This window comes from Somniosus microcephalus, chromosome 30 (genome assembly GCF_052327205.1).
Source record: "Somniosus microcephalus isolate GS21.2 chromosome 30, FLI_Smic_1.0, whole genome shotgun sequence".
Lineage (NCBI taxonomy): Eukaryota > Metazoa > Chordata > Chondrichthyes > Squaliformes > Somniosidae > Somniosus > Somniosus microcephalus.
The window spans coordinates 29399399-29413967 of NC_141016.1; the positions used below are offsets into that span (position 1 = coordinate 29399399).

General features: G+C 53.2%; 1 protein-coding gene across 2 annotated transcripts in view; it reads right to left on the reverse strand.

The window, feature by feature from the left end:
* LOC147098071 (inhibitor of nuclear factor kappa-B kinase subunit beta-like) overlaps positions 1–14569 on the reverse strand; it is a 40249-nt gene that overhangs the window by 17065 nt on the left and 8615 nt on the right. Inside the window, exons 3-10 of one of the 2 annotated variants that reach the window (XM_085971305.1) lie at positions 13695–13889; positions 13176–13290; positions 11926–12049; positions 10301–10452; positions 7993–8054; positions 7078–7187; positions 4166–4215; positions 3439–3538 (exon numbers count right to left, since the gene is read on the reverse strand). In XM_085971305.1, coding sequence (XP_085827431.1) covers positions 3439–3538; positions 4166–4215; positions 7078–7187; positions 7993–8054; positions 10301–10452; positions 11926–12049; positions 13176–13290; positions 13695–13889 — 908 coding nt within the window. The remainder of the gene's footprint in view (positions 1–3438; positions 3539–4165; positions 4216–7077; positions 7188–7992; positions 8055–10300; positions 10453–11925; positions 12050–13175; positions 13291–13694; positions 13890–14569) is intronic. The other variant, XM_085971306.1, reaches the window with a different exon arrangement.

The following is a 14569-nucleotide window of genomic DNA, read 5'->3' on the forward strand; positions in this document are numbered from 1 at the left end:
AGATACAGAGTAAAGCTCCCTCTGCACTGTCCCGTCAAACACTCTGGTGCAGGTACAGTACGGGTTAGATACAGAGTAAAGCTCCCTCTACACTGTCCCATCAAACACTCCCAGGGCAGGTACAGTACGGGTTAGATACAGAGTAAAGCTCCCTCTACACTATCCCATCAAACACTCCCAGGGCAGGTGCAGCACGGGTTAGATACAGAGTAAAGCTCTCTCTACACTGTCACATCAAACACTCCCCAGGGCAGGTACAGCACGGGTTAGGTACAGAGTAAAGCTCCCTCTACACTGTCCCAACAATGTGTCCTATCCGCACTGTGCCCTCTATGTTTGAGATTACCAAGTAATGTTGAATATTTTAAATTCTCTCACTTGTTCTCAAGCCAGGGTGTCGGCAGATATTCAGACATCGCTCAGTTGCTGGGTGGTGCAGGAATATCAGGGACCAGGCTACAGGGTAAGACCCTGTCCCTCCTCCCGCTGCTATGTAGAGATAGCTGGCCTCTGCACTGCAAGTCTGCCCTTGCTTTGTCACACAGGAGTCTGTGGGCACTGGGCTGAAATGCCACCCACCAGTTAAGGGGAAAGAGAAAGGTACCGTCTGTTATTTCTGCATGGGATGTGGGCAGTATTTTTGACCCATCCCTAATTATCCAGAGGGCAATGTGGGACTGGAGTCAATTGTGGGCCAGACCAGGTTTGAGCGGCAACTCCTTTACCTGAACGGCATCAGTGAACCAGTTGGTTTTTATGACAATCTGGAAGCTTCCACAGTTATTTTTTAGAGCCGGCCCACAAATGACCAATTTATCAAGTTCAATTTGATAACTCGCCACAGTGGGATTTGAACGCACAGGCCGGAATTTTGCCTACCTGGGCGGGTCCTGTGCCGGCGGTGGCGGTGTCCAAGGCAGGTCACGACCCCACTGCAGGCTCCACCCGCTGTTGAAAATTGAACTTACCTTGATGGGGCCTCTTAAGCCCGCCCAGCGCGTTACCCGGCCCAATGAGATGGAGCGGGTCTGGCGACGTCATTCATGACGGGTTTTCAGCCGGGATTGTTACATTTGGAGTTTAATCTAACATAGTGCATTGGAGTGCTGCAAACACTGACAATGACTGCACAGAGGCAGAGGGCTGCAACCTGGTTCTCCTTAAGCATAGGGAGGGAGTCAGAGCACGCAGGGAGGTCCTCTTCCCTTCCGATGGGAGAACCAAGACAGCCTGGTTGCAGACTGCAGAGGAGGTCACCAGCAGGGATGTGGTCAGGAGGACCTACATGCAGTGCCACAAACCTTTCAATGATCTCATTAGATCAGGAAACATTGGCCCAGAAATTCGGGTCTCCACGGGTGAGTACGCACGGGGTACTCACCCGTAGGCCCGATGGAAGTGCCAGTTTCTTGCACGCACTGCGCATGCGCGGGAAACCGGCACTTCCGTTCCTCTGAACGAAGAGGTTCAGAGGTCGAACGCGTGCGCAGGAGAGGCTGCGTGTGCGCATCAAACTTCATTTTTTTTTTTTTTATACAGGTTTTCCCGGGAGGGTAAGTCTCCAGAACTTAGAAATGTAAAAAGCAGGCGTAAGGCCTGCTTTTTACAAGGTAAGTGGTGAATTAATTAAAATTAAAACATTTTTTCCACAGGTTTATTATTTTTAAATACTTTAAAGCAAGGTAAGTTTATTTTTAGCCCCGTTAGAAAATAACATTATTTTTTTCAAAAATTTAAATTGTTTAAAATAGTTATTTCATGTAATTTATAGTTTATTTAAAAAAATGTGATTTAAAAAAAAACGTATTTGAAGATTTAGTGCTGTTTTGGGGCCGTAGTATTTATAAGTCTTGACAGCTCTTCCTGTACATCTTATGAATGAAGCATTCCCTGCTCCGATTGGCTCCCCATGGCCCACGTGATCCCAGGGGACGCATCGAACTAACGGCACCCCTGGGATTTGCAAGCACTGCGCGCCGGCAGCTGGACCAGGCCCCGGATCGGAATTCCACGGGGGCCCACAGCTCAACGGCCGACGCGCTAGGTAAGTGCAGGTCGGGTGCTTGCACCCGCAGGAAGCCCCCGACCCGAATTTCTGGGCCATTAGTACAAAGCCACACTCAACTGCACCCGCTGTAGCTCTCATCACATCCCCATCACTCTGCCTTCCCTACCCTACTCCTGCACATCTTTACTCACACCAACTTACCTTGCACCTCCACCCATCCCTCTCTATCTACGTTATCACATCCCCATCTCACTAGCCACCTCTCACACTCACCCTCATCCTCGTGTAATCATACCAACTAACAACACACAAGGGTAGGCACTTGGGTGTTTTATGCAATGTTCATGTAAAGTTTCTGTTAATGTGGTGTCAAACATAAAAAGTTATTTTCAACACTTTGCGTTCTTGGACAGATTTGTGTGCACCTTTGGAAGTGGCTTAGTGAGTTGCAGTGAATGGTGAGACATAACAGTGCCCCCCCGCAATGGTGATGAGTGTGAAAGGAATGGCTTGGGCATTGCAGGGATGCTTGAATGGTGTTGGTGTGGGGTGGTGCCAACCTGGTGTATCATGTGGCATCCAGGGTGTACAGCATCAAGTGAAGTAAATCTGGCCATGATGAGGCCATCCCTGGCCTCCCAGGCAGCAATGTGGTCGGGTGCTGATGCCCTCTGTTCTGTGCAGCATCAGCTGATTGCGGAGAAGGTTGGTGGTGGTGTTGTTGGTGCTGCTGGTGTTGGGGCTCATCGTGGTCGGATTCTGAGGACCAAGGTGAGAGAGTATAAATGGCACTCATGTTGATGGAATAGATGGCAGGTGAAGTAGAGATGACAGAAGCGATCTGTCACTGGTGAGAGAGGTTCTTACAATGAGGTGACACTTGATGGAGACTTTGCTTGAAAGACTTGCAGCCTGCAGAAAGCTCAATCTGTGCTGCAAATGCAGTGAGAAACAGCTTCTGCCTGAGGAAAGTGATCAGCTGTCAGGTGGGAGCTTTTATAGTATATTTCATGTTGTTGACTAATCAGCTGGAGCAATGGCCACTCAACTCCCGCCTCAGGTTTACAGACGTGGTTTCTGAGCAGCATGTTCCCCGTGGGCATCCAGTTAAATTTAAAAGGTAAGGTTAAAAACAAGCTAATAATTGTTTAAATTGGGTCGCCCGCCTCTGCCGGTCCGGTTGGGTCCGCGATGACAGACGCGCCTGGGGGAAAGGCGGGTGGGAACGAGAGGACAGCGGGTTCCCGATCTGCTGTCAAAAATAACAATTTTCCCACCCGACCCGCCACCGATCGCGCCCGCTACCACCCCAGAAAATTCCGGCCACAGGCTCTGGGCTTGTAGACCAAGACCAGACCGCTAGGCTACTGTACTCCATGCCGATGCACTTCACAGCAGTTCACTGTCCCCCCCACGCCCCCAGGTGGTACCTGAGGTGGGAGTAGATGTCCTTCACCTTCTTGTTGAAACTCTGCAGGGTTTGTAAGAGGATGCGCACCATCTCCTGACTGTCCCCGCTGGTCCGCTGATCTACAGAACCAAACACATCGCGTTAAGCCATGCAACCACCAGACCTCATCCTCCACAGACTTGATTTTCTCCCTTCTCCCTCAAGATGCTGCTTCCAGATGGAGGAGATCCCTCCTATACCCAGGGAGGGGCAAAGAAGGGAGGTCAGAATATGGGAGATCAGAATATGGGAGATGAAGGGTCCGGGGAGGAGATGAAGGGTCCGGGGGGGAGGAGAGGTCAGGAGAGGGTTGAGAGGTCAGGGGAGGGGGGGGGAAGAAGAGGTCAGGGGAGGGGGGAGAAGAGGTCAGGGGAGGGGGGAGAAGAGGTCAGGGGAGGGGGGAGAAGAGGTCAGGGGAGGGGGGAGAAGAGGTCAGGGGAGGGGGGAGAAGAGGAAGGGAGGTTAGGGAAGGGTAAAGTAAGTACAGAAATAAAACCATAAATAAAACCTGAAGTTCAGAGTTTGAGAAAGAAGAAACACGCCCATGTCAATTGTCGGTTTGTCACCAGGGGACGAAGCTCCCACTCTGAATGTTAACTTGTCTCCTCCCTTTACAGTGCCTGACTTGCCTGCTGGGTGTTTCCAGCACTTTCTATTCCTATTTTAGATTTCTGTTACTTGTTTTACAAATGAAGCCTTGTTCGTACCTCTTGGCCTTTCCCTGAGCTTGCGATACAACTCCATCGCAGCATCCTCCCTAGGAACAAAGCATCGGCACGGATTAGTAAAACCACACAGTAATCCCTGACGGTCTCCCAACAGGGAGTCTAGCTGTGAGCAAACTCGAACGTGCCCCTCACACAGTGCCTTGGTCCCATCACAAACCCAATCAGTAATTGGGACAGCCACAGATAATCAGCACCTTCTCCCTCACCGGCACCAATACACACACACACTGACTAGCCATTCATCTCATTGCTGTTTGTGGGACCTTGCTGTGTACAAATTGGCTGTTGCGTCTGCCTAAAAAAAACAGTAACTGCATTTCAAAGTAGCTCATTGGCTGTGAATTGCTTTGGGATGTTTCAACAACAACAACTTGCAGTGCGAACGGACTGGTTCAGCCTCAGACAGATGTTAGGGAGAGGGATGGAGTGGGTGGCGAGGGAACGGAGTTTGTGGCGGGGAACGAAGACAATGGCTTCGGTCTTCCCAATATTTAATTGGAGAAAATTTCTGCTCATCCAGAACTGGATGTCGGACAAGCAGTCTGACAAATTAGAGACAGTGGAGAGGTTGAAAGAAGAGGTAGTGAGGCAGGGCTGGGTGTCGTCAGCGTACGCGTGGAAACTGACGCTGTGTTTTCGGATGATGTCGCCAAGGGGCAGCATTTAGATGAGAAATAGGAGGGGGCCAAGGATAGATCCTTGGGGGACACCAGAGGTAACGATGCGGGAGCATGGAGAGAAGCCGTTGCAGGTGATTCCCTGGCGACAATTAGATAGATAAGAATGGAACCAGGCGAGTGCAGTCCCAGCCAGCTGGACGACAGTGGAGAGGCGCTGGAGGAGGATGGAGTGGTCAACCGTGTCAAAGGCTGCAGACCGGTCGAGAAGGACGGGGAGGGATAGTTTACCACAGTCGCAGTCACATAGGATGTCAGTTGTGACTCTGATAAGAGCCGTTTCGGTACTGTGGCAGGGGCGGAAACCTGATTGGAAGGATTCAAACACAGAGTTCCAGGAAAGATGGGCACGGATTTTGGAGGTGACAACACGTTCAAGGACTTTGGAGAGGAAAGGGAGGTTGGAGATGGGGACGGAGGCACTAAGGGTTGGTTTTTTGAGGAGAGGGGTGCTGACGGCAGATTTGAAGAGGGGGGACAGTACCTGGAGAGAGAGAACCGTTAACAATATCAACTAACATGGGAGCTTGGAAGGGAAGTTGGGTGGTCAGCAGTTTGGTGGGAATAGGGTCAAGGGAGCAGGAGGTGGGTCTCATCGACAAGGTGAGCACGGAGAGGTCATGAGGGGAGAGGGGAGAGAAACTGGAGAAAGATGTGAGTTCAGGGCTTGGGCAGGGGGAAACCTTAGAGGAAGTTTGGCCCGGTGGGCTAGGGGAAGGAAGGGAAGTGGCAGAGACAGCTGAATGGATGGTCTCAATCTTAGAGACAAAGAAGTCCATGAGCTCCTCACACTTGTTATCGGAGGTGAGGGTGGAGGAGACAGGGGAGAGGGGTTTAAGAAGACGGTTAGCAGTAGAGAATAGGAGCCGGGGTTTATCTTTGCATTCCAGAATGATTCTGGGACAGTGAGCAGTTTTAGCAGACGAGAGCAGGGCCCGATAATGCTTCATGTGGTCCAGCCAGATCTGGCGGTGAATGGCTAAACCAGTTGTCCGCCATATCCGTTCGAGTCTGCATCCCTTGGACTTAAAGTAGCAGAGATGAGGGCCGTACCGGGGGAGCAGCCAGGGTGAGAGAGAGTGATCGTTTCAGTAGGGACTGGGGCATCAACGGTAGTGGTGAGGGTGTGGGTGAGCAGATCGGTAGCTGCAGAAATGTTGTGGTGAATGGAGGGCCAGAGGCTGGACAGTTGGGATTTTGAAAGTGCGGTTGTAAGAGAGTTGGAAGAGAGTTTTTACCAGGGGTGGACACAGAAAGAAGTCGGGTTAGGCAGGGGGATGTGGGTGGAGAGCGATACAAGGAAGTGATCAGAGATGGCCTTATCTGCGATTGACCCGATGGGAGTAGCAGACAGACGCACAGCCAGACAGACGCACAGGCGCAGACAGACGCACAGCCAGACAGACGCACAGCCAGACAGACGCACAGGTGCAGACAGACGCACAGCCAGACAGACAGACGCACAGCCAGACAGACAGACGCACAGCCAGCCAGACAGACGCACAGCCAGACAGACAGACGCACAGCCAGACAGACAGACGCACAGCCAGACAGACAGACGCACAGCCAGACAGACAGACGCACAGCCAGACAGACAGACGCACAGCCAGCCAGACAGACGCACAGCCAGACAGACAGACGCACAGCCAGACAGACAGACGCACAGCCAGACAGACAGACGCACAGACAGACAGACAGACGCACAGCCAGACAGACGCACAGCCAGACAGACAGACGCACAGCCAGACAGACAGACGCACAGCCAGGCAGACAGACGCACAGCCAGGCAGACAGACGCACAGCCAGGCAGACAGACGCACAGCCAGGCAGACAGACGCACAGCCAGGCAGACAGACGCACAGCCAGGCAGACAGACGCACAGCCAGGCAGACAGACGCACAGACAGACAGACAGACGCACAGCCAGACAGACAGACGCACAGCCAGACAGACAGACGCACAGCCAGACAGACAGACGCACAGCCAGACAGACAGACGCACAGCCAGACAGACAGACGCACAGCCAGACAGACAGACGCACAGCCAGGTTTGGGGGAGTAATGTTGGTCAAGACTTTGCATATATTTGAACTCAGAAAGGTAACTGAACAGATAAAACCACAGAAGGAATGCTCTGACTGGAGAGATTAAAGACGAACGGATGGAGAAGAAGCAGAAACGGTAACCGATCTGAGAAAATCAGAGGCCCTTCTTACAGAAGTTCCAGAGCTTCTCCCTGTCGCCGTGCCGACGGGCTCCTCTGCAGGTCAACCAGGTCAGTTTGAAGGGCCATGGACAGCTCGTCCAGGCTGGTCACTTCATTCATCTAGAGAGAGCGGGGAGAAAGGCCGGAAGAAGTCAGAGAGGAACTATCGAAACAGACACTGTATGAAACGCAAGCTCGGGTCAGGAGGCTGCAGGAGTTTGCTGGAACCCTCACACTGAGTCAGGAGGGGAACCTCAGTCCCTCCCCTCGCTCCAAGTTCAGCTTCCACCTCCCGCCCCACTCTGTTACCACAACTAAACACTGTCCGTCTCTGGCCCACTGCCCCCTCTGCTGCTGAAACGCTGCTCCGTGACATCACTACCCAAAGGCTCCATTTCTCAAACACCTTCACTGTCCTTCTAGCCTGACATGGCCGACAGAATTCAACTCATCCCCCACCCTGCTCCCCCAACCCCCCCCCACCCCGCCCCCCCACCCAACCCCTACCCCACACCCCCACTACCCCGCACCCCGACACCCCCCCACCCCGCACACCCCCTACCTCCACACACCCCGCCCCCCCTACCCCACACCCCCACTACCCCGCACCCCCCCTACCCCCGTACCCCACCCTGCTCCCCCACCCCCCACTACCCCGACACCCCCCCACCACCTACCTCCACACACCCCCTACCGCACCTACGCCACCCCCCCCAACCCCCGCACCCCCCCACCCCCGTGCCCCACTCCCCCACCCCCCCACCCTACCTCCACACACCCCCTACCGCACCTACGCCACACCCCCCCAACCCCCCGCACCCCCCTCCGTGCCCCACCCCCCCACCCTGCTCCCCCACCCCACACACCCTACCCCACACCCACAGATGGATTGACAAACAGATGTACGGACAGAGGGTATACTCACCCTTCCGCAACCTTCTGCTTTCAGTTGCATTTCGTTCCAGGCGGCGATCATTTTCTCGGAGGCTGGAAGGTGACGGTGATGGGGTCAGCACAGGTCAGAACAATTCAAACAACATTTTGCAATGATGGATTCTGATGGTATTACATTTAATTAGAAGGCTTCCTCATGGAACCTTGTCAAAAGCTTTCTGAAAATCCAAGTGAACTAGATCACAGGGGACAGCACTATCTAACAATCCTTAAAGACCTCAATTCTCCTCCCCTTCTAAATCCCTGCTGCTGGTCATTTCTTTGTGAGTTGCTGTGGTGGAACGAGCCTCGAGATGGTCCCTTGGATCGAGGGTAACCGTGATTATTCCAAGATCTACAAGTGTAAACAGCGACAGCAAGAACCTGCATTCATATAGCGCCTTTCACCAACTCAGGACATCCCGAAGCGCTTCAGTCAGTGAAGAACTTTTGAAGTGTAGGAAACATTATCGATTAGTGTAGAAATAATCGAGGCCTCTGGTGGTTACCCTTCACAATGGACGCAGTGTAAGCCGGATACAGGCCGCAGTGATCCAGCTCTGACACACAGGCTGGGCTCGGTTATATATTAGGCCCACATACCAGGTTTGTTAGCACAATTGAAGCCCATGGGATAAAAGGGGCAGTAGCAGCACGGATACAAAACTGGCCAAGGGACAGAAAACAGAGAGTTGTGGTGAATGGCTGTTTTACGGACTGGAGGGAGGAATACTGTGGAGTTCCCCAGGGTTCAGTACTGGGACCACTGCTGTTTTTGATATACATTAATGACTCGGACTTGAGGGTACAGGGCACAAGTTCAAAATTTGCAGATGGCACAAAACTGTAGTAAACAATGGGGAAGATAGTAATAGATTTCAAGAAGACATAGACAGGCTGGTGGAATGGGCAGACACATGGCAGATGAAATTTAACGCAGGAAAGTGTGAGGTGATACATTTTAGTAGGAAGAATGAGCAGAGACAATACACACTAAATGGGACAATTCTAAAGGGGGTGCAAGAACAGAGAGACCTGGGAGTGTTTGTGCACAAATCTTTGAAGGTGGCCGGACAGGTTAACAAAGCAGTTAATGAAGCATATGGGATCCTGGGTTTTATAAATAGAGGCAGAGATTACAAAACCCAGGAAGTTCTGCTAAACCTTTATAAAACACTGGTTCGGCCCCAGCTGGAGTATTGTGTCCAATTCTGGGCCCCACACTTTAGGAAGGACGTGAAGGCTTTGGAGAGGGTGCAGGAGAGATTTACTGGAATGGTTCCAGGGATGAGGGATTACAGTTCCAGGGATAGACTGGAGAAGCTGGGGTTGTTCTCCTTGGAGCAGAGAAGGCTAAGAGGAGATTTGATAGAGGTGTTTAAAATCATGAAGGGTTTCGATAGAGTAAATAAAGAGAAACTGGCTGAAGGGTCGATAACCAGAGGGCCCAGATTTAAGGTGATTGGCAAAAGAACCAGAGGCGACAGGAGGAAAAACTGCTTCACAGAACCAGTGGTTAGGATTTGTAATGCGCTGCCTGATAGGGCGGTGGAGGCAGATTCAATAGTAGCCTTCAAAAGGGAATTGGATAAATACTTGAAGGAGAAAAATTGCAGGGATCTGGGGAAAGAGCGGGGGAGTGGGACTGACTGGATTGCTCTTCGAAAGAGCCGGCACAAACTCGATGGGCCGAATGGCCTCCTTCTGTGCTGTACTATTCTATGATTCTATGATGTGATATATCTCTCGCCCTCTGAGGAACACTGCAGTCTTGCTTACCGCACGCACACTGTTTTTAATCATCTTAAAGCACTCACTGGGATGTTAGTGAGCATGGTCCCGGGGATGATCTCTCTGCCCCTGCCCACAGAACCTTCACAGTCAGTGGCAACAGAGAGTGGAGACTTCACCCCACCGACTGGATTTGGGGTGTGTTTTCTACAGTAGATGCGAGTTATTGTTGGATTTGATCCCAGGTCCCAGAGGTGAAAGATCTCTGCACAGCCGGGCTGGGATTAACAACCGCGTTATTTCAAGGAAGTGAAAAAATAAACGGGAGAATGCTGGAGGCACGCAGGGACCACGAGAGAGAAAAAGTCGGAATCACGGGGTCTTACTGGAAGCCTTACTGCATCCTTTCTCTCCAGGTGTTGTGCTGTGAATTGCGGACAGTTTGTGTTACAGGGTGAACCCGAGACTGGGACAGCACTGGCTCTCGGGACCAGCAGCTCGTCCATGCATCGTGTTTGCTGGCTATGGGATGTCTGGGATTGCTCAGTGCCCGTCACCTGAATACTCACTGATCCCGAATGCCATCTGCTCGCTGTATTTCTCCAGGTCGATCTGGATACTGACTCGGAAGAAATCCAACTTGGCCTTCAGCTGCTGGCACATGGACATCATAGCAGTCTTGAGCTTGGACAGCGTGCTATTGTAGCGCAGCAAACTCATCCTGGAGAGAAGCAAGACACCAGTTCAAAGGTCAACTCTCCCGAGGTCACAGGGCATCCTGTTAGTTAAGCTAAGGCGGGCAAAGAGCCAGAACCGGATGGGACTCACCCAATGATGCTGGGGAATAAACAGCAGAGGCCATTATAGATTAAGGAGTGTGGATGTGTGTCAGAGACTGGGGAATGGCCAATATAAAACAATTTATAAAAGGAATACAGAGCTAACCCGGGTAATTACAGGCCGCTTACTTTAATATCTGTGGGAAGAGGAATTCTGGGATTTTTAATTAAAGATGAAATGATTAAATATCTAGATCCATCCCATGTTTCAATAAGTAGACACACCTTGGGCTGTGGATTGGAGTAAGGAAAGTGCAAGGTGCGATCCCAGCCTGCGCTGAGTTAGCAGATTCCAGCCAGGGTGGAGGTGGCAGCTACGATGGGTCTCATCGCCCTGGTCTGGGGAAGGTAAAAACCAGCGGGGATTCGTGATCCTCGGCACAATCCAGCGGCCTCTCTGAGTAGTGCTTGTGCGGATGTCGGGGGAACGATAGGATCAGGATTGGGCTCAGCTGTGATGCCCCTGTGGCTGAATAGCCTGCCAGTATTCACTGCCTGGACTTGCACCTGAAGAATGGATGATCAGAGCAGGAACCTTTTGTTGTTGTTGCAGTACCAGTTTTTCCCAGCAGGTAGCGACATTGTCCAGTGAATAGCAACATTATTTTCCACAGTGCAACCCATCCAACCCAGCCCACCCCACACTCACCCAGCCCATCCAACCCACCCACCCTGCCCACCTCGCCCTCCCTGCCCACCTCGCCCACCCTTTCCTCCCACCCTGCCCACCTCGGGACCCTGAGCTTGTGGTGCATCTCCCCGCGATCAGAGGGCATCAGCCAGTTAGTTAAGCTAAGAACCTGATGGGAGTCACCCGATGGTCCTGGGGGAATTGGGGCAAGGAATAGCCGAGGCCCTAGACACTTTATTTCAGGGTAATCTCAGCCTCCTAAGCCTAGGCGCCACCCACTGACACCAGTTTACCTTATAAATGGTCCCACTGCCTCGGGGTTATGGATGGGAATAGCAGAGTCCGCACTCCTGCTCCACGTCCAGTTCATATGCATCAATACTGGGCGAGGATAGGATCGGGTTGAGCTGTGATGCACTCCGTGGTTGAACAGCCCATTGACGCTCACTGGCTAGGCTCACACATGGAGCCTTGGGGGAGGGGTGGGTGCTATCAGGCTGTCAGCGTCTGCGGGACAGACCCCAGACTGAGTCAGCACCTTCAGGAGAGGAGGATAGAAAATTGAATGGGCACAGCATTTACAAAAAGGCTTTGAAACTCTGTCCAAATAAGGTGCAAGGGCTGATTAATTACAAGATGCAATGACCACAGCACTGACCGCGAGGTGGTTTGGGGATGGGCAGAGCTGGTATCCCATTCCTCCCCCCCCACCCCGTGGACTTACATGGCAGCTCTCTGCCCCTGCTGCAGCCTGGTGCAGTCCTCCTTCAGACTCCGGATCTCGTGCCAGCTCTGGCCCCAGGATCTCCGCAGCTGGTGATAGGGAAGCAGCTTCTTCGGGTCCTGCACTGTAAGCAAGAGGCACGGGGGCGGTAAGTGCGGGTCACCGAGTCTGGGCTAGCAGTTACCCGACGCCCCGCAATCAGCGATTCCCTGCTTCCCCCGACCGATGCAGCAACAGAAATAAAGCACAGCCAGCAGAGCCCAGCGACTCCGGGTGTGAGTGACAGGCTCGGTGTGCGAGTCAGGATACAGACCAGGCCCGGTAGGTAGTGGAGCAGTTCCGTTACTGGACCAGTAATCTGGAGAATGCAAGCTCAAATCCCACCAGGGCTGTGTGAGAATTCGGATTCAGCTTGAAATGAAAAATCTGGCGTCGGTAAAAGTGACCATAAAAACCCAACTGGATCACTAATGCCTTTAGGGAAGGAAACCCGCCGACCTTACCCGGTCTGGGCCTACACGTGACTCCAGTCCCGCACCAACGTGGTTGACTTTTAGCTGACTTCTGAAGTGTCCGAGCACGTCGCGCAGTTGTTATCAAAACCATCACAAACGATAGCGGTTCGAGAAGGCGGCGGCTCAACACCACCACCTTCTCAGGTCAATGAGGGATGGGCAGTAAATGCCGGCCTTGCCAGCGATGCCAGTCTGTGCGGAGTGCGCTGCGCTCTCCGAGGGCTGGGGTTTGGGGGCCACACTTGTCCTCAGAGCCCCTGGGGTAGGGGGAGGTCAAGCGGTCAGAGACCCTGGGGTAGGGGAGGTCAAGAGGTCAGAGCCCAGGTCAAGAGGTCAGAGCCCCTGGGGTAGGGGGAGGTCAAGCTGCTGCTGATTGGTAACCAGTGGCTCGTGGGGGAGGGGAGTCAGCTCAGGCTGGGGCGGGCTTCACGGGTTGAATAGCCTCCCGGCACTGGCTGCCCGGGGCAACAGAGAACGGCGCGAGCGGGGGGCGGGGCCCCGGGGAGGGGGCGGGGCCCGGGGAAAGCGGGGGGCGGGGCCCAGGGCGGGGTCCGGGGAGGGGGCAGGGCCCGGGAGAGCAGGGGGCGGGGCCCAGTCTCCCGGCTCGGGGAACCAGCAGCACCTGCTGGGATTCCCAGCTCCGAGACGCGATGTCTCCTAGCAACAGAACATAAGAAGCCGGAGCAGGAGGCCATTCGGCCCCTCGAGCCTGCTCCGAGAATTGCAGGGCCTTACGGATGAAATTAACGGCGTCTGGGTGTTTCTGGACCGTGACCTGCCCGTCATAGGTGCTGGTGCTTTTGTCAAAGAGATAAATGATCGTCAGCTCCGATTTCTTCCCGTCATTCTGCTGCAGAAAAATCACATCAAACGGCAAATTACAGCTTGCAGAAGCCAAAAGAAACCCATCTTCCCCCCTAACCTTCCATCTGGTATAGGACGTCACAGCACGGAGTACAGGACACTCTGGAATGAGATGTATGGTTGCATGGTACGGTGCAGTACGGTGTGATATAGTACGGTAGAATCCGACATGGCATGGAGCGGCAAGGGTTCGGCGTGGAGCGGCAAGGGTTCGGCGTGGAGCGGCAAGGGTTCGGCGTGGAATGGTAAAGCTTGGTATACTTTGGTAAAGTAGGGTTCAGCACAGTTAGGAAGACGGTCCCAATTCTGCTTCAGTTGGCTCTGATCTAATTTCACCTCCCTCAGCCTCTATTCGATCTCTTGCCCCAGTGATTCGGGCGGTGCCCTTACCCTGCTGTCCGGCACACACTGGCTCACAGGCTTGCGAGGGTCCAGGGCAGTTCCCGTCTCCAGCAGTAGCTCCTGGTTGAAGCCCTGCACGCTGGTTGTGGCCTCAATCCACTGCTGCAGAGACTGAACACTGGCCTCCGGGGTGACAGGATACGTGTGGACGAATCCCGACTTCATATCCAGAATTTGCACATACTGGAACAGTAAGCACGAGGAATACACCATCAGAAAGTGTCCCAACCTTGGGAGAAACAGAGTACATCAAACTATACAACACCTCGGGAGCCTACTGTCAACAAGGGCAGACGTTGACGACGAAGTCCAACACTGCCTTCAGTGTGCCAGTGCAGCCTTCGGTCGCCTGAGGAAGGGAGTGTTTGAAGACCAGGACCTCAAACCCGGCAGTAAGCTCATGGTCTACAGGGCAGCAGTGATACCCGCCCTGCTGTATGCCTCAGAGACATGGACCATGTACAGCAGGCACCTCAAAGCACTGGAGAGGTACCACCAACGCTGCCTCCACAAGATCCTGCAAATCCATTGGCAGGATAGGCGCACTAACGTCAGTGTTCTTGCTCAGGCCAACATCCCCAGCATCGAAGCTTTGACCACGCTCAATCAGCTCCGATGGACGGGTCACATTGTCCGAATGCCCGATATGAGACTCCCAAAACAAGCGCTCTATTCGGAGCTCCGACACGGCAACAGAACCCCAGATGGGCAGAGGAAACGCTTCAAGGACACCCTCAAAGCCTCCTTGAAAAAGTGTAACATCCCCACTGACACCTGGGAATCCCTGGCCCAAGACCGCACAAAGTGGAGGAGAAGCATCCGGGAAGGCGCCGAACACCTCGAGTCTCTTCGCCGGGAGCAAG